The 26,210-nt window shown below is 38.6% G+C and overlaps 1 protein-coding gene across 4 annotated transcripts in view; it reads left to right on the forward strand.

Annotated features, from left to right (window-relative positions):
* Sirpal1 (signal-regulatory protein alpha like 1) overlaps positions 1-26,210 on the forward strand; it is a 188,818-nt gene that overhangs the window by 124,130 nt on the left and 38,478 nt on the right. For 2 of the 4 annotated variants that reach the window (XM_063282858.1, XM_063282859.1), the window contains exon 2: positions 19,785-19,910. The exons of the other annotated variants lie outside the window; for them this stretch is intronic. In XM_063282858.1, coding sequence (XP_063138928.1) covers positions 19,785-19,910 — 126 coding nt within the window. The remainder of the gene's footprint in view (positions 1-19,784; positions 19,911-26,210) is intronic. 4 annotated transcript variants of the gene reach the window in all.

Raw genomic sequence — 26,210 nt, forward strand, 5'->3', positions numbered from 1 at the left:
GAGTCTTGAAGTTCTTATTGTGCAAATCTTTTACTTGCTTGGTTAAAATCACACCGAGGTACTTTATATTATTTGGGTCTATTATGAAGGGTGTCGTTTCCCTAATTTCTTTCTCGGCTTGTTTCTCTTTTGTGTAGAGGAAGGCTACTGATTTATTTGAGTTAATTTTATACCCAGCCACTTTGCTGAAGTTGTTTATTAGCGTTAGTAGTTCTCTGGTGGAACTTTTGGGATCACTTAAATATACTATCATATCATCTGCAAATAGTGATATTTTGACTTCTTCTTTTCCGATCTGTATCCCCTTGACCTCCTTTTGTTGTCTGATTGCTCTGGCTCGAATTTCAAGAACTATATTGAATAAGTAGGGAGAGAGTGGACAGCCTTGTCTAGTCCCTGATTTTAGTGGAATTGCTTCAAGTTTCTCTCCATTTAGTTTACTGTTAGCAACAGGTTTGTTGTATATGGCTTTTACTATGTTTAGGTATAGGCCTTGAATTCCTATTCTTTCCAGGACTTTTATCATGAAGGAGTGTTGAATTTTGTCAAATGCTTTCTCAGCATCTAATGAAATGATCATATGGTTTTGTTCTTTCAGTTTGTTTATATAATGGATCATGTTGATAGTTTTCCGTATATTAAAACACCCCTGTATGCCTGGGATGAAGCCTACTTGTTCATGGTGGATGATTGTTTTGAAGTGCTCTTGGATTCGGTTTGCCAGAATTTTATTGAGTATTTTTGCGTCGATAATCATGAGGGAAATTGGTCTGAAGTTCTCTTTCTTTGTTGGGTCTTTCTGTGGTTTTGGTATAAGTGTAATTCTGGCTTTGTAGAAGGAATTCGGTAGTGCTCCACCTGTTCCAATTTCGTGGAATAGTTTGGATAATATTGGTATGAGGTCTTCTATGAAGGTCTAATAGAATTCTGCACTAAACCCGTCTGGACATGGGCTCTTTTTGGTTGGGAGACCTTTAATGACTGCTTCTATTTCCTTAGGAGTTATGGGGTTGTTTAACTGGTTTATCTGTTCCTGATATAACTTCGGTACCTGGTATCTTTTTAGGAAATTGTCCATTTCCTGCAGATTTTCAAGTTTTGTTGAATATAGGCTTTTATAGTAAGATCTGATGATTTTTTGAATTTCCTCTGAATCTGTAGTTATGTCTCCCTTTTCATTTCTGATTTTGTTAATATGGACGCACTCTCTGTGTCCTCTCGTTAGTCTGACTAAGGGTTTATCTATCTTATTGATTTTCTCAAAGAACCAAATTTTGGTTCTGTTGATACTTTCTATGGTCCTTTTTGTTTCAACTTGGTTGATTTCAGCTATGAGTTTGATTATTTCCTGCCTTCTACTCCTCCTGGGTGTATTTGATTCTTTTTGTTCTAGAGATTTTAGGTGTGCTGTCAAGCTGCTGACATATGCTCTTTCCTGTTTCTTTCTGCAGGCACTCAGCGCTATGAGTTTTCCTCTTAGCACAGCTTTCATTGTGTCCCATAAGTTTGGGTATGTTGTACCTTCATTTTCATTAAATTCTAAAGAGTCTTTAATGTCTTTCTTTATTTCTTCCTTGACCAGGTTATCATTGAGTAGAGCATTGTTTAATTTCCACGTATATGTGGGCATTCTTCCCTTATTGTTATGGAAGACCAGTTTTAGGCCGTGGTGGTCCGATAGCGCGCATGGGATTATTTCTATCTTTCTGTACCTGTTTTGGCCTGTTTTTTGTCCAATTATATGGTCAATTTTGGAGAAAGTACCATGAGGAGCTGAGAAGAAGTTATATCCTTTTGCTTTAGGATAGAATGTTCTATAAATATCTGTTAAGTCCATTTGGCTCATGACTTCTCTTAGTCTGTCTATGTCTCTGTTTAATTTCTCTTTCCATGATCTGTCCATTGATGAGAATGGGGTGTTGAAATCTCCTACTATTATTGTGTGAGGTGCAATGTGTGTTTTGACCTTTAGTAAGGTTTCTTTTACGTATGTAGGTGTCCTTGTATTTGGGGCATAGATATTTAGGATTGAGAGTTCATCTTGGTGGATTTTTCCTTTGATGAATATGAAGTGTCCTTCCTTATCTTTTTTGATGACTTTTAGTTGAAAATTGATTTTATTTGATATTAGAATGGCTACTCCAGCTTGCTTCTTCTGACCATTTGCTTGGAAAGTTGTTTTCCAGCCTTTCACTCTGAGGTAGTGTCTGTCTTTGTCTCTGAGGTGTGTTTCCTGTAGGCAGCAGAATGCAGGGTCCTCGTTGCATATCCAGTTTGTTAATCTATGTCCTTTTATTGGGGAATTGTGGCAATTGTTGTTGAGAGATATTAAGGAATAGTGATTATTGCTTCCTGTTATATTCATATTTGGATATTAGGTTATGTTTGTGTGCTTTTCTTCTCTTTGTTTTGTTGCCAAGATGATTAGTTTCTTGCTTCTTCTAGGGTATAGCTTCCCTCCTTATGTTGGGCTTTACCATTTATTATCCTTTGTATTGCTGGATTTGTAGAAAGATATTGTGTAAATTTGGTTTTATCATGGAATATCTTGGTTTCTCCATCTATGTTAATTGAGAGTTTTGCAGGATACAGTAACCTGGGCTGGCTTTGGTGTTCTCTTAGGGTCTGTATGACATCTGTCCTGTATCTTCTGGCTTTCATAATTTCTGGCGAAAATTCTGGTGTGATTCTGATAGGTCTGCCTTTATATGTTACTTGACCTTTTTTCCTTACTGCTTTTAATATTCTTTCTTTATTTTGTGCATTTGGTGTTTTACTATTATGTGACGGGAGGTGTTTCTTTTCTGGTCCAATCTATTTGGAGTTCTGTAGGCTTCTTGTGTGCCTATGGGTATCTCTTTTTTTAGGTTAGGGAAGTTTTCTTCTATGATTTTGTTGAAGATATTTATTGGTCCTTTGAGCTGGTAGCCTTCACTCTCTTCTATACCTATTATCCTTAGGTTTGATCTTCTCATTGAGTCCTGGATTTCCTGTATGTTTTGGACCAGTAGCTTTTCTCTTTACATTATCTTTGACAGTTGAGCCGATGATTTCTATGGAATCTTCTGCTCCTGAGATTCTCTCTTCCATCTCTTGTATTCTGTTGGTGAAGCTCGTATCTACGGCTGCTTGTCTCTTCTTTTGCTTTTCTCTATCCAGGGTTGTTTCCATGTGTTCTTTCTTGATTGCTTCTATTTCCATTTTCAATTCCTTAACTGTTTGATTGTGTTTTCCTGGAATTCTTTCAGGGATTTTTGTGACTCTTCTCTATGGGCTTCTACTTCTTTATTTATGTTTTCCTGGAATTCTTTTAGGGATTTTTGCGATTCCTCTCTGTAGGCATCTACTTGTTCTCTAAGGGAGTTCTTCACATCTTTCTTGAAGTCCTCCAGCATCATGATCAAATATGATTTTGAAACTAGATCTTGCTTATCTGGTGTGTTTGGATATTCCGTGTTTGCTTTGGTGGGAGAATTGAGCTCCGATGATGCCATGTAGTCTTGGTTTCTGTTGCTTGGGTTCCTGAGCTTGCCTCTCACCATCAGATTATCTCTAGTGTTACTTTGTTCTGCTATTTATGACAGTGGCTAGACTTTCCTATAAGCCTGTATGTCAGAAGTGCTGTAGACCTGTTTGCCTGTTTTCTTTCAGCCAGTTATGGAGACAGACTGTTCTGCTTTCGGGCATGTAGTTTTTCCTATCTTCAGGTCTTCAGCTGTTCCTGTGGGCCTGTGTCTGGGGTTCACCAGGCAGGTCACTAGCAGCAGAAAAGATGGTCTTACCTGTGGTTCTGAGGCTCAAGTTTGCTCGTGGGGTGTTTCCTATGAGCTCTCCGCGGGGGCAGCAACCAGGAATTCTGCCCTGCCTTTTCCGGGAGCTTCCGTGCACCAGGGTTCCAGATGGCGTTTGGTGTTTTCCTCTGGCGTCTGAGATGTGTGTGCAGAGTGCAGTCTCTTCTGGTTTCCCAGGCGTGTCTGCCTCTCTGAAGGTTTAGCTCTCCTTCCCATGGGATTTGGTTGCAGAGAACTGTTTATCTGGTAGGTCCCTTCAGGTTCTGGCGGTGTCTCAGACGCAGCAGTCCTCCTGCTCCTGGGCCCTCCTCTATGGGAACCCAGAGGCCGTATACAGTTTCCTCTTGGGCCAGGGATGTGGGCAGGGGTGGGCAGTGTTGGTGGTCTCTTCTGCTCTGCAGCCTCAGGAGTGCCCACCTGACCAGGCGGTGAGGTCTCTCTCCCATGGGGTTTGGGAGCAGAGAGCTGCTGCGGGCCGGAATCTGTGGGTTTGGGACTCCCGGTAAACACCAGAAGTGCCCGGTCCTAGAGGAATTTTGCCTCTGTGTGTCCTGAGTTCACCAGGCAGGTCGCTTGCAGCAGAAAAGTTGGTCTTACCTGTGGTCCCGAGGCTCAAGTTTGCTCGTGGGGTGCTGCCTATGAGCTCTCTGCGGTGGCAGCAACCAGGAAGCCTTGGTGTGACTTTAACCAAGCAATGAAAGATCTGTAAGACAAGAACTTCAAGTCTCTGAAGAAAGAAATGGAGGAAGGGCTCAGAAGATGGAAAGATCTCCCATGCTCATGGATTGGCAGGACTAATATAGTAAAGATGGTCATTTTGCCAAAAGCAATCTACAGATTCAAAGTAATCCCCATCAAAATTCCTACTCCTTTCTTTTTTAAAGCAATCTTTTTTAAGGGTTTATTATTTATTTTATTTTATTTACACGAGTAAACTGTAGCTGTCTTCAGACACACCAGAAGACAGCATCAGATCCTGTTATAAGTGGTTGTGAGCCACCATGTGGTTGCTGGGACGTGAACTCAGGACCTCTGGAAGAACAGTCAATGCTCTTAACCACTAAGCCATCTCTCCAGCCCTCCTACTCCATTCTTTATAGAGATAGAAAGAACAATTTACAAACTCATTTGTAATAAAAAAAAAACCCAGGATAGCGAAAACTACACTCAACAATAAAAGAACTTCTGGGAGAACCACCATCCCTGACTTCCAGCAGTATTACAGAGCAATAGTCATAAAAACTGTATGGTATTGGTCCAGAGACAGGTAGATCGATAAGTGGAAAGAACTGAAGACCCATAAATGAACCCACAAACCTATGGTCACTTGATCTCTGACAAGGGAGCTAAAACCATCCAATGGAAGAAAGAGAGCATTTTCCAGAAATGGTGCTGTTTCTGAAAGATCCCCATTTGATATTAGCGCAGCCATTTCTTAAGAATGATAATCTTTTAAGCTGGCCCTAGACGTTAGACAATAGACCAGAAAGTACAGAAAGCACATTCCCACCCGCTCTCTAGGAAGCTGTCTGACCACAAGAACAGATGGTGTAGACCGTATTAACTACAGGGCAATTACAAGGCAGGAAACATCTCCGGGAAGCTTACTGACCACTATAGATTGTACTGCAAGACAAAAAAGATGTCCTTGGTATTGACATAGCTGTGCTAACATAGCTATAGCTTCATCCTGGGAACTCCAGAAGAGAAACATTTTCCAAATCAGATATCCTTGGTCCTTGTCCTGGGATCCCCCAGACAGGAAAACATATATCAAGTCAGACGTCCTTTGTACTGAAATGGCTGTGTTGATATGTTTGCAGCCTGGTCCTGGGAACTCCATGATGGAAAACATCTGCCTAGTCAGTTATCCGTGACACTAAAATAGCTGAACTAATGAAACTGTGTAACCTTAAATGATTATATAAGCTGTACATTTCTGCTATTCGGAGCTCTTCACAATCCTCCTGCATGAGGATCATGTGGAGCCCCAATGCTTTGGTATGCTGAGTAAACCTCTTGCTTTTGCATAAAGATGTGAATTCCGCATGTTTGTGGGGTGGTGGGTGTCCTCAAGATTGGAGCAAGAGTCTGCTCAATCTGAGGGTCTTTCAGTTCTACTGGAGGTCAGCATGTAGAAGAATGCAAATTGATCTATTCTTATCACCCTGTACAAACTTAAGTCTAAGTGGATAAAGGACCTCCACATCAAACGAGATACACTCAAATAATAGAAGAAAAAGTGGGGAAAAGTCCTGAATATGTGGGCACTGAAAAAAATTTCCTCAACAAAACACCAATGGCTTATGCTCTAAGATCAAGAATAGACAAATGGAACCTCATAAAACAACAAAGCTTTTGTATGGCAAAAGATACTCTCGTTAGGACAAAAAACAGCAACCAACAGATTGGGAAACGATCTTTACCAATCCTACATCAGATAGAGGGCTAATATCCAAAATGTACAAAGAACTCAAGAAGTTAGTCTCAAGAGAGCCAAATAACTCTATTAAAAATGGAGTACAGAGCTAAACAAAACATTCTCAGCTGAGGTATATCGATTAGCCAAAAAGTACCTAAAGAAATGTTCAACATCCTTTGTCATCAGGGAAATGCAAATCGAAATAAACCTGAGATTCCACCTAACACCAGTCAGAATGGCTAATTTTAAAAACTCAGGTGACAACAGATGCTGGCGAGGATGTGGAAAGAGGAACACTCCTCTGTTGTTGGTGGGATTGCAGACTGGTACAACCATTCTGGAAATCAGTCTGGAGATTCCTCAGAAATTGGACATTGAACTACTTGAGGACCCAGCTATACCTCTCCTGGGCATATACCCAAAAGATGCTCCAATATACAACAACGACACATGCTCCACTATGTTCATAGAAGCCTTATTTATAATAGCCAGAAACTGGAAGAACCCAGAGGCCCTTCAACAGAGGAATGGATACAAAAAATGTGGTACAGCTACACAATGGAGTACTACTCAACTATCAAAAACAATGACTGCATGAAATTCATAGGCAAATGAAATGAACTAGAAAATATCATGCTGAGTGAGGTAACCCAATCACAGAAAAAACATGCTTGGTATGCATTCATTGATAAGTGTATATTAGCCCAAAACCTCGAATTACCCAAGATGTAATCTACAGACCACAAGTAGCTCAAGAGGAAGGATGACAAAATGCGGATGCTTCCACTCCTTCTTAAAAGGGGAAAAAATAACCATAGGAGGGGATATGGAAGCAACGTTTAGAGCAGTGACTCAAGGAATGGCCATTCAGAGCCTGCACCACATGTGACCCACCAAAGCAAAGAGTTCTTATTTATTTAGCTATTTATTTATTTATTTATATTTCATCATTTTATTTATTTACATTTCAAAGGTTATCCCCTACTCAGTTTACCCTCTGCAAAATCTCTATCCTTCCCTCACTCCCCCTGCCTCTATGAGGAGCTCCACTATCCAACCACCCACCTACCTACTCCCAATTCAGTCCCCTAACATTCTCTTATGCTAGGTTATTGAAACTCCACAGGACCAAGTGACTCCCCTGTAATTGATGCCTGATAAACAGGGACTAAAACACCAACTAAAAGGTACACACGAGGGGATACATGGCTCCAGTTGGATATGTAGCAGCAGATTATCTTGTTTGGCACATAGTTCTTATACCTGGATTTCAGGAAAGAAATTGGATATTGAGGCTTAGCTCTCCTGCTCAATTTCCTACACACATATCTGATATTGATGAAGGTACTTATACTTCTCTTTCCCTACTTCCAGTCGGCATGTAGTAAGAATTGAAATCTTATTTCTATCTAAAACAGACTATAACTTCATTGTGTATGTCCTCCCTGTCTCAAAAAGCAGTCTATTCAATATTCGTTGCAGTATACACTTTCATACTCCATTATGCATATACTTACTAACGTTTTCCCATTTCCTATCTAGAAGAAATCAAAACGATAAGACTGAATACCCTGGCAAAAGCAATTTAAGAGATCCCGGGCTTATTGGGATTACAATCCAAATTACAGTTCATCATTGCAAAGATTTCAAGGTGGCAAGATATTGAGGCAGGGTGTCAGAATAGCTGAGACAAATGAACTAATACAAGCATGCTAGTATTCCACTCTCTCTCCCCAGTTTTACACTTCAATGTACTCTGTAGGACAATATTTTGCATAAAATTAAGATGAGTTTTCCCAAGACAGTTAACTAAAGACAATCCCTCACAGATGTGCTAAGATACAGTCACACTTCAACAATTTCTCACAGATGTCCCTTGTGGCTTCCTTTTTTCTGTGAGAAGTTGGCAATTAATACTAATTATAACATACTTTACTTGCTTGTGTAGGCAAAAAGACTCCTAAGTTTCAATTGGACAATACTTACCCTGATAACAGGAAACAATATACAGGGTATCATTCCAAGAGAACAGCTATTTTACTGCAGCTGCTCCTAACAAATAGTATATGGGCCCAACTGACAACTTTTATGTTACACTTGGAAAGAAATTTGACACAAATCAACAACATCTAGGATCTTAGGTGTTTGGGAAGCATTCTTTTCTACTGGATTCTAACTGGTGTGTTAGCAAGACAAGATACTGGAGATAATATGGCTCCAGCTCAGAGAAAGAGAAAGAATTGTTATATACATCTAAGTCCCTGTAAAAACAAATGATAAATATGAACTCCTTCCTTGCAGCTGCACGCAACATTGAATATCTATTTCAAAATATGCAGTATAGTTCCTGTTTTCATGAAAGACTGATGTGACCCTTATGCATACTAAGTCACAGAACTCCCTTTCTCTACATATAAGAACCTGGGATCTCATGAGAACTAATTCTGATCACAAGAGGTTTTTTAACCCCAACCATGCTTCGCCTAAATACCTGAACCCACATTCTTTACAGTTACCTGCTCTTGATCCTCCTTCTGAAACTTAAAGGTAAGCATGCCCCAAGAATAGATTTATGTCCTTATCTCTGAGCTACTCTTACCTTTTAAAGTAAAGGATTCCAGTTAGTTACCTGAACTTTCACAGCAGAGCAGGTCAGAATATTTTATTGCATAATAGATCCAGAATTCTGAGCACTGCCTGAACTGGCATGTCAATTCATAATTTTGATAAATAGAGTATAAATGATTCATCCATAACAGTTTACCACACATCGCTGCTCTTTTGGACCCTTTCCAGTGAGCTTTAATTTCTTCTATTTGTGCCAAATGGGGTTAGTAATATTCTACATGCCTCTATGTTATCAGGTTTTCTTTTCTTTTTCCTTATTAAAAATTCATTTTATTCATTTACATTTTAAATGTGATCCCAATTCCCACTTTCCCTTCTGAAAAACACCTATCCTAGCCCCATCTCCATGTTTCTATGATGGTGCTCCCTCACCAACCCACACACTTGCACATCACCACACTAGCATTCCCCTACACTGGGGCATCAAGCCTCTACAGGACCAAGGGGTTCCCCTCCCATGAATGCCAGATAAAGTAATCCTCTGCAAAATTAGCAGCTGGAGCCATGGTTCCTTCCATGTGTATTCTTTTGATAGTAATTAAGCCTTTAGGAGCTCTGGGGGATGAGGCATTCGTTTGTTGATGCTGCTGTTCTTCCTATGGGGATGCAAACCCCTTCAACTTCTTCAGTCATTCCTCTAACTCCTCCATTGTGGTCTCCTGATCATATGGTCAGCTGTGAGCATCTATCTGTATCTATATTGGTCAAGCCCTAGCAGAACCTCTAAGGGGACAGCTATATCAAGTTCCTGTGAGCTTGCAATTCTTTGCATCAACAATAGTGTCTCGGTTTGGTGGCTGCAGATGGGTTGGATCAGTAGGTAGGACAATCTCTGGATGGCCTTTCCTTCAGTCTCTGCTCCACTCTTTGTCCCTGCATTCCCCTTAGACATGAACAATTCTGTATTAATATTTTTAAGATGGGTGTGTGGCTTCATCCCTCAATCGGGGGCCATGCTGAACCCTTAAATCTGGTTTCTACAGGTTCTCTCTTTGTTGGGTATTTCAGTCAATGCTCTCTACATTGTGTTCCAGGAGCCTCATGTTTTCCTAGAATCTGGGGCTTTTCAGAGACTACCCAACAATTCTTCATGCCCATGTCCTTTCAATGTCCTGACCCTCTGTACTTCTCTCCCCATCTCCTCCCACACCTGATCCTGTCCCACTTTTTCCTCCTCTTCCTACTCGCAGGTCCCTCCCAACCTCTCTCTATCTCCCCAGATAATTTTCTTTCCCCTTCTAACTAGGACTGAAGAATCCACACTTGGGTATTCCTTCTTTTTGAGCTTCATATAGTCTGTGAGTTTTATCATGGGTATTCCAAGCTTTTTGCCTAAAATTCACTTATCAGTGAGGGTATAAGACTTATGTTCTGTAACTGAATTCTTACTCAGAATGATATTTTCTAGTTCCATCCATTTGCCTGCGAATTTCATGAAGTCATTGTTTTTAGTAGCTGAATAGTACTCTGTTTTGTAAATGTACCATATTTTCTGTATCCCTTCCTCTGTTGAGGGACATCTGAATTATTTCCAGCTTCTGGCTATTATAAATAAGACTGATAAGAGCATAGTGGAACATGTGTCCTTCTTATATTTTGAAGCATCTTTTCGGTATATTCCCAGGAGTTGTATAGCAGGGTCCTCTGATAGCACTATGTCCAATTTTCTGAGAAACCACCAGATTGATTTTCAGAGTTGTACCAGCTTATAATTCCACAATCAATAGAAGATGTTCCTCTTTATTTATATCTTCACCAGCATCTGTTGTCACCCTAAGATGTTTTCTTTTCTTTTGCTGGATATTTTTATTTTCATTTCAAATGTTATCACTTTCTCAGTTATCACTCTAGAAACCCCCTATCCCATGCTCATCCACCCTCCCATCAACTTCCTCCGGGCTCCCTGCACTGACATTCCCCCACACTAGGACATCAAGTCTTCACAGGACCTAGGTCCTCTCCTACCATTGATGCCAGACATGGCCTTCCTCTGCTACATATGCATTTGGAGCCATGGGTCACTCCACAACTTGTACTCTTTGGTTGGCGGTTTAGTCCCTGGGAGCTCTGGGAGGTCTGCTTGGTTGATATTGTTGTTCTTCCTATTAGCCCAAATTCACAGACTACATGAAGTTCAAGAAGAAGAAAGACCAAAGTGTGGATGCTTCAGTCCTTCTTAGAAGGGGAAACAAAATACTCACAGCAGTAAATTCAGAGACAAAGTGTAGAAAAGAGCCTGAAGGTAAGGCCATCCAGAGACTGCCCAAAAATAGTCATCAAACTCAGATGGTATTGTAGATAAAAAGAAGTGCAAGCTGACAGGACCTTATATAACTGTTTCCTGAGTCGCTTTGCCAGAGCCTAATATACAGAGTTGGGTGTTTGCAGCCAACCATTTTACTGAGCATAGAGTCCACAATGGTGAAATTAGATAAAAGAACAAAGGAGCTGAATTTTGGATCTTATCTATTCTGACTGCTGTGAGGTAGAATCTCAGGGTCATTTTGATTTGCATTTCCCTGATGATTAAGAATGTTGAATGGCTTTATTGGCCTCTTAGCCATTCGAGATTCCTCAATTGAGAATTCTTTGTTTACCTCTGTACCCCATTTTTAATAGCGTTATTTTTTTTTCTGAAGTCTACCTTCTTGAGTTCTTTGTATATTTTCAATATTAGCCCTCCATTGAATGTAGGGTTAGTAGAGAACTTTTTGTGATTGGTAAGTTACTGTTTTTGTCCTATGGACGGTGTCTTTTTCCTTATAGGAGCTTATTTTGTGAGATCCCATTTGTCAAAAGTTGGTCTTAGAGCCCAAACCATTGATGTTTTCTTTAGGAAATTTTGCCCTATGCTCATGTGTTCAAGGCCCTTCCCCACTTTCTCTTCTATTATATTCACTGTATCTGGTTTTATGTTGAGGTTCTTGATCTACTTGAACTTGAGCTTTGTACAGGAGGATAGAATTGATCAATTTGCTTTCCTCTTTTTTAATTTTGTATTTATTTTTATTCTTCAGATTTTATTCCCCTCCCTGTCCACCCTTGGACGGTTCCACATCCCATACCTCCTCCCTGACTCTCTTCCTGGCCCCATCTTCATGTGGACGTCCCCACACCACCTCCCCACCACCCAACCAGAACTCTGTACTTCCTGGGACTTCCAGTCTCTCGAGGGTTAGGTACATCTTCTCTGACTAAACCCAGACCAGGAAGTGCTCTGTTGTATATGTTTTGAGGGCCTCATCTCAGCTGGTGTATGCGGCCTGGTTGGTGATCCAGTGTCTGCTAGCACCATTTGTTCAACATTCTGTCTTTTGTCTATTGGATAATTTGGCTTCTTTGTCAAAGATCAGGTGACCATAGTTATGTGGGTTTTATTTCTGGGTCTTCAATTTAATTTATTTATCTACCTATCTGCTTCTATACCAATACCATTCTGTTTTTATCACTATTGCTCTGTAGTACATCTTGAGGTCAGTTTGGTGATTCCCCTAGAAGTTCTTTTGTTGCTGAGAATAGATTTTGCTATCCTGTGTTTTTGGTTTTCCAATTTGAGAATTGGTCTTTCTATCTCTCTGAAGAATTGAGTTGGGATTTTTTTGCACCAAAATCAGAATCAGATGGTTTTAGTGCAGAATTCTGTCAGACCTTCAAAGAAGACCTAATAGCAATACTCTTCAAACTATTCCACAAAATTGAAACAGAAGGAATTCTCTCTTTCTCTTTCTCTCTCTCTCTCTCTCTCTCTCTCTCTCTCTCTCTCTCTCTCTCTCTCTCTGAATAAGATTGCATGACTGACTCCATAATTTCTGATCTGGCTTAGCAGTCCCATACTCTACTTTGGTTGAGGTGCTATGAAATCTAACCTTGTAGAAGTCTTTGTTTCAAAATGTCCTCATTACACACTCACTCGACCTGAGACTACAAAAAGAGATAAGTCCCAATGACGATTTTACCACTTCTAAAAGCTCTCTGTTTTATATAGTTTTTGAAACTAATAGTTACAAGATGTCTTTGTTCTTCTTTTCAAAATCCATGATGTCTTTAATTCCTCTCTCTCTCTCTCTCTCTCTCTCTCTCTCTCGCTCTCTGACACACACACACACACACACACACACACACACACACACACACAGCTCATACTTATCTGTGTGTTCCTATATATTTAAATACAACTTGCCTAATCTACATCTTACCTGAACAAGGATTATACCAATAGACATGTAAAGAATAAGAAACAATATCAGTGAAGAAGATTGTGTGTTGCTGCTGTGTTCTTTTTTAAAAAAAAATTCTTATTAGATTTATTTCTTTACTTACTTACATTTCAAATTGTATTCCCTTTCCCAGTTTCCTGTCCATCAGATGTCATCTGCAACCCCCCCCAATATGGCTGTTCTCCCCCTCCACCTACTTACTGCCCCCCAACATTCCCCTGCACTGGGGATCCAACCTCGGCAGGACCAAGGCCTTCCCCTTCAACTGGTGCCCCAACAAGGCTGCTACATATGCAGTTGGAGCCCTGGGTCAGTCCATGTATAGTCTTGCGGTAGGCGTTTTGTCCCTGGAAACTCAGCTTGGTTGGCATTGTTGTTCTTATGGGGTTGGAAACCCTTCAGCTCTTTCAATTCTTCCTCTAATTCCCCTAACAGGAGTCCTGTTCTCAGTGCAGTGATATCCTGCTAGCATTGACCTCTGTATTGGACATGCTCTGGATGTGTCTCTCAGGAGAGATATTTATCCAGTCCCTTTCAGCATGCACTTTTACCTTCATCAATCTGTTTTAGTTTTGGTGGCTGTGTATATACATACATATATATATGATATATGGGCCACATGTGGAGCAGACTCTGAATGCCATTCTTACGGTCACTGCTCTGAACTTTGCATCAATATCTCCTAGTATGGATAATTTTTCCCCTTTCTAGTAGAAGTGGGAACATCCACATTTTGGCCATCCTTCTTCTTGAGCTTCCTGTGTCCTATAGATTTCATATTGGGTAATTCGAGATTTTGGGCTAATATCCACTTATCAATGAGTGCATACCAAGTGTGTTTTTCTGTGATTGGGTTATCTCACTCAGATGATATTTTCCAGTTCATTCCATTTGCCTGTGAATTTTATTAAGTCATTTTTTTGATAGTTGAGTAGTACTCCCTTGTGTAGCTGTATCACATTTTTTTAATCCATTCTTCTGTTTAAGGGCCTCTGGGTTCTTTCCAGCTTCTGGCTATTATAAATAAGGTTGCTATGAACATAGTGGAGCATGTGTCTTTGTTGTGTTTTGGAGAATATTTTGGATATTTGCCCAGGAGAGGTATAGCTGGGTCCTCAGGTAGTTCAATGTCCAATTTTCTGAGGAACTTCCAGAGTGATTACCAAAGTGATTGTACCAGTTTACAATTACACCAACAATGGAGGACTGTTCCTTTTTCTCCACATCCGCGCCAGCATCTGCTGTCACCTGAGTATTTGATCTTAGCCATTCTGACTGGTGTGAGGTGGAATCTCAGGGTTGTTTTGATTTGCATTTCCCTTATGACAAAGGATGTTGAACATTTCTTTAGGTGCTTTTCAACCATTCAATATTCCTCGGGTGATAATGTTTTGTACAGCCCCGTACCCCATTTTAATCGGGTTATTTGGTTCTCTGGAGTCTTACTTTTTGAGTTCTTTGTATATTTTGTTTCGTAGCACACTATCAGTTGTAGGATTGGAAAAAATCTTTTCCCAATCTGTTGGTTGCCGTTTTGTCCTAATGAGAGTGTCTTTTGCCTTACAGAATATTTGTAGTCTAAAATGGAACAGTCAATCATCAGAATAATTGACTTTGAAATAATGAACCAGAGGAAATATTAATTCACTTGAATTTCTGTTTCCAGTTATTTTTCAATTCATATAAAAGCTAATTCAGCAAGCAATTATTATATCCAGATTCCCATCTGTATCTAGAGCTAGACATAATTTAATAAACTGTACCTAGCTCTATGTCTCTGTGCATATCATCCGATCTCAGTTGAAGGTTTCATGACTCAGCAAACCAACTGAGAAATTACAATTTAATTTTATGACATCTGCATGTGATACTGTGGGAAGTACTCCTACATCAAGTGGAACGACTCAAGTTAATGTTATTTTCACAGAGACACAAATACAGAAAGAGAATGAGATGCACAAACAGCACTAATTGCAGTGATTAGAGCTGTATGTTGGAATTAATCTGTCTGATGGAGGTCATGAGATTAGCAATCACTCTTCCCAGAAACTTCAATCAATCCCATGAACTTTTGTGGGAAATGAGAAGAGAGTTGATGATTTTCTTTACCTGAGCCCTTCATCATTATATGCAAACAGCTTTCCTTGAAAATGTTATTCTCATGAGAAATTTGGTTTATTTTATTTTTAATAATTTTATTTTTCTTGAATATTTTTTGTATTTACATTTCAAATATTATCCCCTTTTTCCCCTCCCATCTTCCATTCCCCTCCCCCTGTTTCTATGAGGATGATCCCATTCACACACACACACACACTCCAACCTCAACATCCTGGAATTACCCTACAGTGGTGAAATATGCCTTCACAAGACAAAGGATACTTCCGCCCATTGATGCTGGTTTCTAGTCCACAGATTACTTAATTAAAATGATTTTCAATATCATAGGAAGATATTACACTGGACGAATAATACACAGGGAAGATATTTGTTTGATACTCACAAGAAACTAAAGGTATTTTGTGAACATATGTGGCACTGGAGAATAAAAGTAGAGACAGAGTCACATATGCATATCTTAAATTCCGCTAAGGAAAATAATTAGGAAAAAAGATGAAATGTATAATATTTTAAAATATATGTGAAATATGTCCTATTGTCTATAGATAAGGAGGCACTGTTGGCTTAGATGTTAAAAACAAGATAGAGTGGGTGAGCATTATGAAGAAGAGGAAATTTGATAAAAAGATACATGGATAAAATGATTTAAAAGATGTGAGAGTGAATCATGTAGCCAAACATTCTGAAAGGACTTCACTGAAGGCCTCAGAATATATGAAGGAAATAACCTTTGCCAAAGAGCTTCCTCCCATTTTCCTGGACAGAGTTTTTTAGTCCAGGAGAATGGAAGCCACTTCAGGCTTGGAACGGAGAAGGACCATACCCTGATCTGAGCTTCAAAATGATTATTTGTATCTGATGATTGAACAAAGATTCTTTCGGGACTTATATAAGGAATGCTTTGGTGGATATTCCAAGACCACCAGTTCTTGGTCCTAGAATTAACACATGCCCACCTAGAGAGCCACATAACCTTTGGTAGAAGAGATAAAGCATACTTGGTTCTTATTCTTATGAAATATGCTCTACTCTCCTCTGAGGTGAAATACATTTCTCCTGAATCATGGGGTACTCCAGGGATTTGTATGTTCTTGTCAACATTCTTCTGCAAAGGTTGGACAGTGACCCTGCAATCCCTGTGCTAGTATCCTGAGATTTCTGTGCACTCAGAGCAGAGGACCTGAAGAATTGTCTGTCCTTCAACAACCCAACCAGCATCAAGTCAGAAGCAATTCACTAGATAGTATAAGGGCACTTCAGCCTGGTCTTTGAGGATGAAAGAGTGAAGGTGAAGGGGCATTGTACCAAGCATAGTTGTTGTAAAGATGCCAGTTAGTCCCCTTATAACAGCTAAACTGTAATAACTGGATAGTTCCACTACCTATAATTGTACACAGCCATGCAAACAAAATTAGTTGAGGTTCTCAAATCCCCTTTGTTAATAAAATTGCACAGATATTTGAATACTTAGTTTAGTTTTCAGTACTCTCATCCCAGATAGGCAATATTATAGGCCCTCCCTTGATGAGTTCCTTAATGTCAATAATTGGGTCCCTGAAAATGCTGCTGGTCAGTGCTTTAAAAGTTTTTTTGTGTCAGATGAGGTGGATCCTGGGCACATGTCATTGATATTCAGAATTTCCCATATTTGCCATTGTATCTTTATAGAATTAAATTTACCATCTAATTTAAAAGTGTTAAAAACATTTATTGTATTTTTTTTTTGGTTATTCATTATGATAGTGAATCTATGCTAATAGAAATATTGCAGAGGCATGGGTATCACACATGCATTATTTCTAGATAATTCTACTAGAAAAGCAAGCTGTAATACTGCTTTTCTACTCTGTGTTACACGTTATAAATTACAGTGCTAAATAAAATTTTAAATTGCAATGTTGTTTTCCATTATTGTAAGTTGATAAAATTTTAAGATTTGCTTCCTTTTTCAGTTTATTGTTTTATGTTATCTTAATCCAGAAGCTAATAAGACTTTTTGATGTCTATCCTATTCGGACACAGATGTTTTAGGCTATAAGTTTGGTATATTGTTTTTGTATTTCCAATTGGAACAAATTATGGAAATTTAAAAATATTAGTTTTGTGTAAATACTTATGCCAAAATACAAATCACTGCATAGGTTTACACAATATGTTAGTTTCTCACCAGATAACATCCTAATAGTATGCTCAAGTTTATTAGAACCTGCATTAGTTTATTAGATAAAGTTTTAACATCTCAAAGTTCCTTTTGCTTTTGGCTTCAGTTTTCTAGGGAAGCTGAGTTTCACCATCAGACATAACACTTTCAGGCATAATAGCGACTGTATAGGCTGAAGCTATCCCTCTACTTCTCATCAGCTACCGATGTAGAGCCTAATCTAAGATTTTTGGATACCGCCAACGTGGACGAATAGAGCCAGCATTATCCAAAAACAAAGTGGAAACTTTGGACTCAGCATACTTTACCAAAATGTAGAAATCATTATACAGCCAAAACTTATATTGTCTTTCACTACTATGCTTACTATATGAATCTTTTACTTTGGCCCAAGGAAGCTCATTAGCATTCCCTGCAAAGCAGATATCATAACGAACTGAGATTGATCCCTTAGTGTTGTATGTAGAATCCATTTTTATTTAAATTCTGGATGTATTTTCTCTATTAAATGAACACACAATTCCACTGCTTACTGAATGTCATCATTTCTGAATGAGCTGTGTTTATATTACCTTGCAGAATCTTGAAAGAGATGAATCGTGCCTTTTTCTGCTTTCAGCCTTTGATTAGTAGTCTGCTGTTTTTCATTTGAATTATAATGTATGCTAGTGTAACTTTCTATGAGTTTATATCAAATGAATTAGTTCACAATGTTAGATTTATACTTCTATTTTATCAAAATAAGAATGTTTGAGACAATATTTTATAAATAATATGCCCACAATCCAAATTATTTTCTTCCCTATTTTTGACCACTGTCCCTGAACTTGTAAATAATGTTACTGTACCCATTTCTACATTTGTATTTTTTCATAAAATGCTCAAATCCTTCTCTATACTTTGTAAATTTAATATTTAACTTACCATACATCTTGACTTTCCAACATCATTTTGTTTCTGCTTACAGGTTCTCTCTGTTTTGTGTTCTTATTTTGCTATTCAGACACCACTTTCTTTACTGCTTTTCCATACTTTCCCTTTGCTCTTTTCATATTTTAAATGAAGATTGTATAGTTTTGGTCAAGTAGTATAATACAGTGAATCCAGTACAGAACAGCCTTTCCTGATCATCAAAGTCCGGGCAAGAAGGGGTCTGAACTGTCAGAGTTATGAGAGTCAGAGATACTGAGAAAATGGTGCAATGATGGGAAGACAATAAAGGAGAGTATCCTGAGAAAACCACACTATGCAAGGACAGAATCTGGGCTTCCTGGACACTGGGGATATGTGACCTCATATTCATTGCCTTGACTCACCGAATTTGAACTTCTGAACCACACAGCATAAAATAATAAATGCCTGTTAGTTAAAACCATAATCTTTATAGGAAGCTATTATACCTAAATTAATATTAATATAATTCAGGGACCAGAGGGTTCCAGCTCTTCCAGAGGACATATTATATTTATATAAAATCATATGATAATATACTATACTTAATAGATAAATTTAAACAAAGTTCTTATTTCCTTTGGATAACATTATTCAATCATAAAATCTTAATCATATCACATATGTTATGGCCAGTTTAGGTTCCATATCCCCCCTTGCTACTAATCTTGGCTAAGTTCCTCCTCCCTCATTCCTGGGCATTTCCATTGATATATTTCTACCTCATCCCTCAAATGCACCCCCCAAACTCCAGTGTTTGTCCCAATATCCATTTTTCTTCAGCCACCAGATCCCTCCTCTTCCCATACTTATGCCACCTCCCCATTTCCATTTTTCTCAAATCTATTCTTTTTCCCCACCCAGGGAGATTCATGTGTCACCCTTGAGCCCTTCTTCCTACTTAGTCTATCTGAGTCTTTGCATTGTAGCATAATTATAAATTATTTTACAGCTAAAATCCACTTATAATAGAGTATATATTATGTTTGTCTTTCTATGTCTGGGTTACCACAATAATTTTGTTTTGTTTTGTTTTGTTTTTCCATCCCATTTCAGCTATTCATTTCTTCCTCAAGGACACTTATCATTTTCATAAAGTTTATTTTATGATCATTTTTTTATTTTTTTAAAGTTGAAATTGCTCAATATGCCATATTGCCTTTGGGTCCTGCATACAAAAAGGAGTCTCTCATAATCAAATCACCTCAGATCAAATATATCGCTCTTTTTTTACAAAATATTTTACTTTTTAATTATTCTTTTGCATCTGGCTCACTGTTTCCTCCATTCCACCCCTCCCACAATATTTAACTTATCCCCCTCCATTCATCTCTCTCAGCAGGTGGGTTCCCCATGGGTATCCCTTTTACCCTGGCTCTTCAGTCTCTGAGAGGCTAGATGCTTCCTCTTCCACTGATGTCAGACAAGGTAGCCCATGTAGTAGAACTTATCTTATGAACAGGCAACAGCTTTTGGGATAACCCCCACTCTAGTCTTTCAGGACTCACATAAAGACCAAGCTCCTCATCTGCTTGCTACATATGTGAAAGAAGGCCTACATCCAGACTATGGGTGTACATCATTTGGTGATTCAGAATCTGAAAGCACCAAGGATTCAGGTTAGTTTACTCTGTTGGTTTTCCTGTGGAGTTTCTATTCCCTCTAGGGCACACAATTCTTCTTTCTGTTCTTCCATAAGAGTGCCCAACCTCCATCTACTGTTTGGCTTTATCTGTTATTAGTTAGTGTTATTAAATGGTGCTTGGCTATGTGATGCTTTTTAAGTCATCATGAATTTAGGAAATATTGTTGAATGCATTGGAGACAATTTTCTGAAAGGGGTACCTGCAACATTCATGATGTCTTTATTTTTCATATCTATACAGTATTCCATTGTATGAATCCATCATATTTTCTTTATTCACTCTTTATCGTAAGATCATCTAAGTTGTTTCCAGTAACTGGCTTTAATGAATACAACTACTATGAACATAACAAGTGTCTTTGTGGGAGCATCTTTTGGGTATATGTGCAGGACCAGTATAGCTGGGTTTTGAGGTAGAACTATTTCTAGTTTTCTTAGAAGCCACCAAATTTATTTCCATAATGGTTGTACAAATTTGCACTCCCATTAGCAGTGAAGAAGTTTTCCTCTTTTAGACATCCTCAAAAGCTTGTGCTCTTTCTTGAGTTTCTTTTTCACCTTAGCCATTCTTATGGGTATAAGAAGGAACCTCGGAGATGTTTTGGGTTGTATTTCCCTGATGATTAAGAACTTTGAATATTTCATTAAGTACTTCTCATCAATTCGAGATTGCTCTCTTGAGAATTCACTGTTTAGTAACTTCACTCAATTTTTTAAATTGGGTTATTTGGGTTGTTCGAGTCCACCATCTTGAATTCTTTGTAAATTTTGGATATTAGCCCTGTGTCAGATGTAGGGTCAGTTAAGATCTTTTCCCAATCTGCAGGCTGCCGTTTTGTCTGATTGACAGTATCTTTTGCCTTACAGAAGTTGGAAGTGTCATGAGGTCCCAAATATCAATTGTTGGTATTAGAACTGTCTCCTGTACCAATGCATTCATGTGTTTTCCCCCAATTTCTCATCTAAGCATCTAAGGTATCTGGTTTTAAATTGATGTCCTTCACCCACTTGGACTTAAGTTTTGTGCAGGGTGATAAAATTGAATCTATTTTCATTTGCCTCAATGCAGACACAAAGATAGACTAGTACCATTGCTTTAATATGCTTTCATTGTTCATTGATAGTAGCTTCTTTTTATAAAATCAGATGTGTGCATCCAGTTGCTCCCTGAGCCTTGAGCTGACCCTGCATCACACCCCTCTCTTCTCAGATCCCACTAGGAGAAAGCTAGTTTCTAAGAAGAGCTGACACACCTGAGAGCACACGTGATGCCAGCATTTTTGCTCATATTAATGGCCCAAGAGGAATCTGTCTGGAGCTCACAGGAGGCAGGTGCCAAGGAGAAATCAGGGTCAGGATACTTCTAGTTTCTCCTAGCACCCTGAATTGACTCTGAACTACAGTTTTCTGTACCCAGATCAAATGGGGAGAGAGCTGGTCTCCCAGTAGAATGGGCACACAGGCTTATAGAATGGAAAATCCAATGTGAGAGACAGCAAGAATAGTTAACACCAGAGATAAGTACATGGTGAGAGGCAAGGGCAAGAAATTAAGAAACAGAAAACAAGAACACATGCATCATCAGAATTCTGTTCCCCCACCACAACAAGCACTGGATACTTCTAAACACTGGACAAGCAAGAATTTGATTTAAAATAACAGCTGACAATGAAGTTGAAGGACACTTAGTATTCATCAAAGGAAAAATCCATCAAGATGAACTCTCAATCCTAAATATCTATGCTCAAAATAAAACGACACCTACATACATAAAAGAAACCTTACTAAAGCTCAAATCACACATTGCACCTCACACAATACTAGTAGGAGATTTCAACACTCCACTCTCATCAATGGAAAGATCATGGAAACAGAAATTAAACAGAGACATAGAAGAATAAGAGAAGTCATGAACCAAATGGATTTAATAGAAACTTATAGAACATTCTATCCTAAAACAAAAGAATATACCATCTTCTCACCATCTCATAGTACTTTCTCCAAAATTGACCATATAATCGATCATAAAACAGGCCTCAACAGATACAGAAATATTGTTGTAAAAGTATAAAAATAAAAAGGTATTGGTGTCTTTTACCCCACTTCTCTCTGTCTCTCCTGTCTCCTCCTTTCTCTGTCCTAGTCACCTCTTCCTTCAAACTTCTATTCCGCCCATCCTTCCTTCTCCTCCAATGACAGGCCTCCTTCTATCCTGTAACTGCCTCTCACCTGTACTTTACAAATTCAATGGGGAAAAGGTTCTGATCAAGTTACCTGATTCCTGAGTATGTGACTAGGCAGCTGTCCTTGGGGCATTGGAATTAGCATCAAAATACAGTTAACTTCAGGGAAAACCACAACATTTCCCCCTTTTTTGTTCAGTTAAAAAGACTCTTCACTTACATATAAATTGAGTACAATTTTAACCATTCTACAATTTGTAAAGCATATCATATTCTCAATACCCAGTCCATCACTATATCAGTAATACAGAACTTTTAGTTATTCATTCCAGCTTAAGAAAGGCTTAAAATATATATCTTGGCTAGCTTGTATACTATCTGATAACTATCTAATAAAATATGTATTTTCAGAGTTAAACAGCCTGATAGGCTATGAGACTGTAATCAGTTTTCAACCCTGTCATAAATCTGAAAATGACCAAATATCTGTATACATAGGAAGCCTAACGTGGCTTCCAGAACTGAGAGGTTGTACAGACAAATCTCCACTAGCATAGTCCCTTGTTAGCAACATATGAGTGCAAGTCTTCAGCCTTCGGGCCCAAAATCAACTGACAGACTCTTGAAATGCAGATTTTGAAGGGCTGATCACCCTGTCTTGGCAGGGTTTATCAGTCAACTATTCTGCATAATTTGCCCTTTTCTGGACAGTATTAGTCTGTAGATGAAACAGGCAGTTTTGTCCAGTGGCTGCCTAGCCACAAAATATTGCCACACCTGGAGGTAGGAATGTTCAAATCCTTTGTTAAATCTGCCAAAGGGGAACTGTTAGGAACAGATATGCCTCAACAAAAGATAAATAACTTTAAATATCAAATTTTGTGGATTTCTGACGTTTTTGAAAACCATCGATCTATATAAGACAATCTGAACTGTTGTCTTTATATCCTAAATTTTATCTTGAAAGTACTCTCACAAACTCAGAGCCATGACTTTGCTATTTAAATCTTAGCTCACAGGTGTAATCAATTCAGAAGTTTGTAATGACAGCAATAGAAGGACTGGCTCTAAACCTTGTACTTTTAAACTCTTTTGACAAATAAATTCTATACCAAAACAAAGATACGATTTAAGCTTAGGTACCAAATGAGATTATGACTGTACAATTCAATCTAGCTAATTCCTCCCTGTTAAATTACAACCATTTCTAAATTCCTCATAAAAACTTTAGAATAACCACTTTCAGCCACCCAAAGTCCAGGGAATTGAGGCAACGACTCCTCCATAACTTCTTCAAGCTGTACATGGGTGTTGAGATATCCTTAGCGGTAGGGGGTAGGAAGAATGAAGCAAATGCTGTAGCAGGATGTGTCCTGACTGGACCCAGTTGAAAGTCCTTGAGACCAGGATTCCAAGTAGGCACACTCTGTAAAATACAACTCTCAAGACAAAAGTTTAGCATCGAGATTTTTTTTGTTTGATTCTCCTGAATAAATTTTTCAGGTGGTCTACCTCTATCAAATCTGATCAGTATGACTCTCTGAGGTTTCCAGAGCCTAATCACACTTTTTAAAAACACAAAGACAAGGGGCTGGGGATTTAGCTCAGTGGTAGAGCGCTTACCTAGGAAGCGCAAGGCCCTGGGTTCTGTCCCCAGCTCCGAAATAAAGAACCAAAAAAAAAAAAAAAAAAAAAAAAAAAAACACAAAGACAAAATCTTTCTCCCAAAATACTGTGTTCCTTAGTCTGTAACCAGAAAAGCTTGTACCTTGCACTCTCTCCCAGAGTAATAATATAACCATAAAACTCAAAGTCACATCCATCATGAAGACTAAACAAATTTTTAAAATGGAAGTGAGGTAAACAATGAGCCTGATTGGCTTTTGTACTCTATGATATCAGGAAATGAACCCAAAATTCCTGTGGAGCACACATTAAGAGAATTCGAGCTTCCTGTTGTGGTAAATATTAAAAGTAACCACAAACCCTTGTTAGCCGGCATCAATGAGCCATATGACCTTTAGCAGGGTAATTCATAAAACAAACCAAATACCTTCTATCAATTCCAATATCAATAAGCAATGCATCAAACCAGGACTTTTGCCCATTGGGTGCCATCTATTGTTGTAAAAGTATAAAAATAAAAAGTATTGGTGTCTTTTACCCCACTAGGTCTGCACTGCGGTGTCCCAAGATATCTTCTAGATATCTTGGCGGAAACACATCCCAGCCACACTTTCCTACACTCAAACCTCCACAAAGAAGAACACACAACACAATAATCTTAGACCCAATTGATAAGATATAATTGCCCACTTAAACATACAAAGCCCAGTACCACCCATCCCTTAGGAATATTGTAAATACACAGAGCAGAATCTTAACATCACCTGCCATGGCTTCTCCCCTCTCTCCTCTCTGTCTCTCCTGTCTCCTCCTTTCTCTGTCTGAGTCTCCTCCTCTTCCTTCAAACTTCTCTTCCGCCCATCCTTCCTTCTCCTCCAATGACAGGCCTCCTTCTATCCTGTACATGCCCCTCACATGTACTTTACAAATTCAATGGGGAAAAGGTTCTGATCAAGTTATCTGATTCCTGAGTATGTGACTAGGCAGCTGTCCTTGGGGCAGTGGAATTAGCATCAAAATACAGTTAACTTCAGGGCAAACCGCAACACAGAAATGTAAAAATAATCCCATGCGTCCTATCAGACCACCGCGGCCTAAAGCTGGTCTTCAATAACAGTAAGGAAAGAATGTGCACATTTACATGGAAGTTGAATAATGCTCTACTCAATGATAATGTGGTCAAGGAAGAAATAAAGAAAGAAATTAAAGACTTCTCAGAATTTAATGAAAATGAAGATACAACATACCCAAACTTTTGGGACCCAGTGAAAGCTGTACTAAGAGGAAAACTCATAGCTCTGAGGGCCTGCAGAAAGAAACAGGAGAGAGCACATATCAGCACCTTGACAGCACACCTAAAAGCACTAGAATAAAAAGAAGCAAACAAACCCAGGAGGAGTAGAAGGAAGAAAATAATCAAACTCAGACCTGAAAAAAAAACAAAGTAGAAACAAAAAGGAGTATACAAAGAAACAACAGAACCAAAGCTGTTTCATTCAGAAAATCAAAAAGACAGATAAACCCTTAGCCAGACTAACCAGAGGACACAGAGACTGTCTCCAAATTAATGAAATCAGAAATGAAAAAGGGAAACATAACAACAGAGCCAGAGGAAATTTAAAAAAATCATCAGATCCTATTACAAAAGCCTATATTCAACAAAACGTGAAAATCTGGAGGAAATGGACAATTTCCTACACATATACCAGGTCCCCAAATTAAATCAGGAACAAAAAAAAAAACAAAAAAAAAAAACCAAAAAAAAAAATTTAAACAACACCATAACTCCTAAAGAAATAGAAACACTCATTAAACGTCTTCCAACCAGAAAGAGCCCAGGTCCAGATGGGTTCAGTGTAGAATTCTATCAGACCTTCATAGAAGACCTCATACCAATACTATCCAAACTATTCCACGAAATTGAAACAGATGCAGCGCTACCGAATTCCTTCTATGAAGCCACAATTACTCATATACCCAAACCACACAAAGACCCAGCAAAGAAAGAGAACTTCAGACCAATTGCCCTTATGAATGTCAATGCAAAGATACTCAATAAAATTCTTGAAAACCGAATCCAAGAGCACGTCAAAACAACCTTCCATCATGATCAAGTGAACTTCATTCCAGCGATGCAGGGATTGTTTAATATATGGAAAACTATCAAGGTAATCCACTATATAAACAAACAGAAAGATAAAAACGACATGATCATATCATTAGATGCTGAGAAAGCATTTGACAAAATTCAACACCCCTTCATGATAAAAGTCCTGGAAAGAACAGAAATTCAAGGCCCATACCTAAAGATAGTAAAAGTCATATACAGCAAACCAATAGCTAATATTAAACTAAATGGAGTGAAACTTGATGCAATCTCACTAAAATCAGGAACTAGACAATGCTGCACACTTTCTCCCTACTTATTCAATAAAGTTCTTGAAGTTCTAGCCAGAGCAATCAGA

This window comes from Rattus norvegicus, chromosome 2 (genome assembly GCF_036323735.1).
Source record: "Rattus norvegicus strain BN/NHsdMcwi chromosome 2, GRCr8, whole genome shotgun sequence".
Lineage (NCBI taxonomy): Eukaryota > Metazoa > Chordata > Mammalia > Rodentia > Muridae > Rattus > Rattus norvegicus.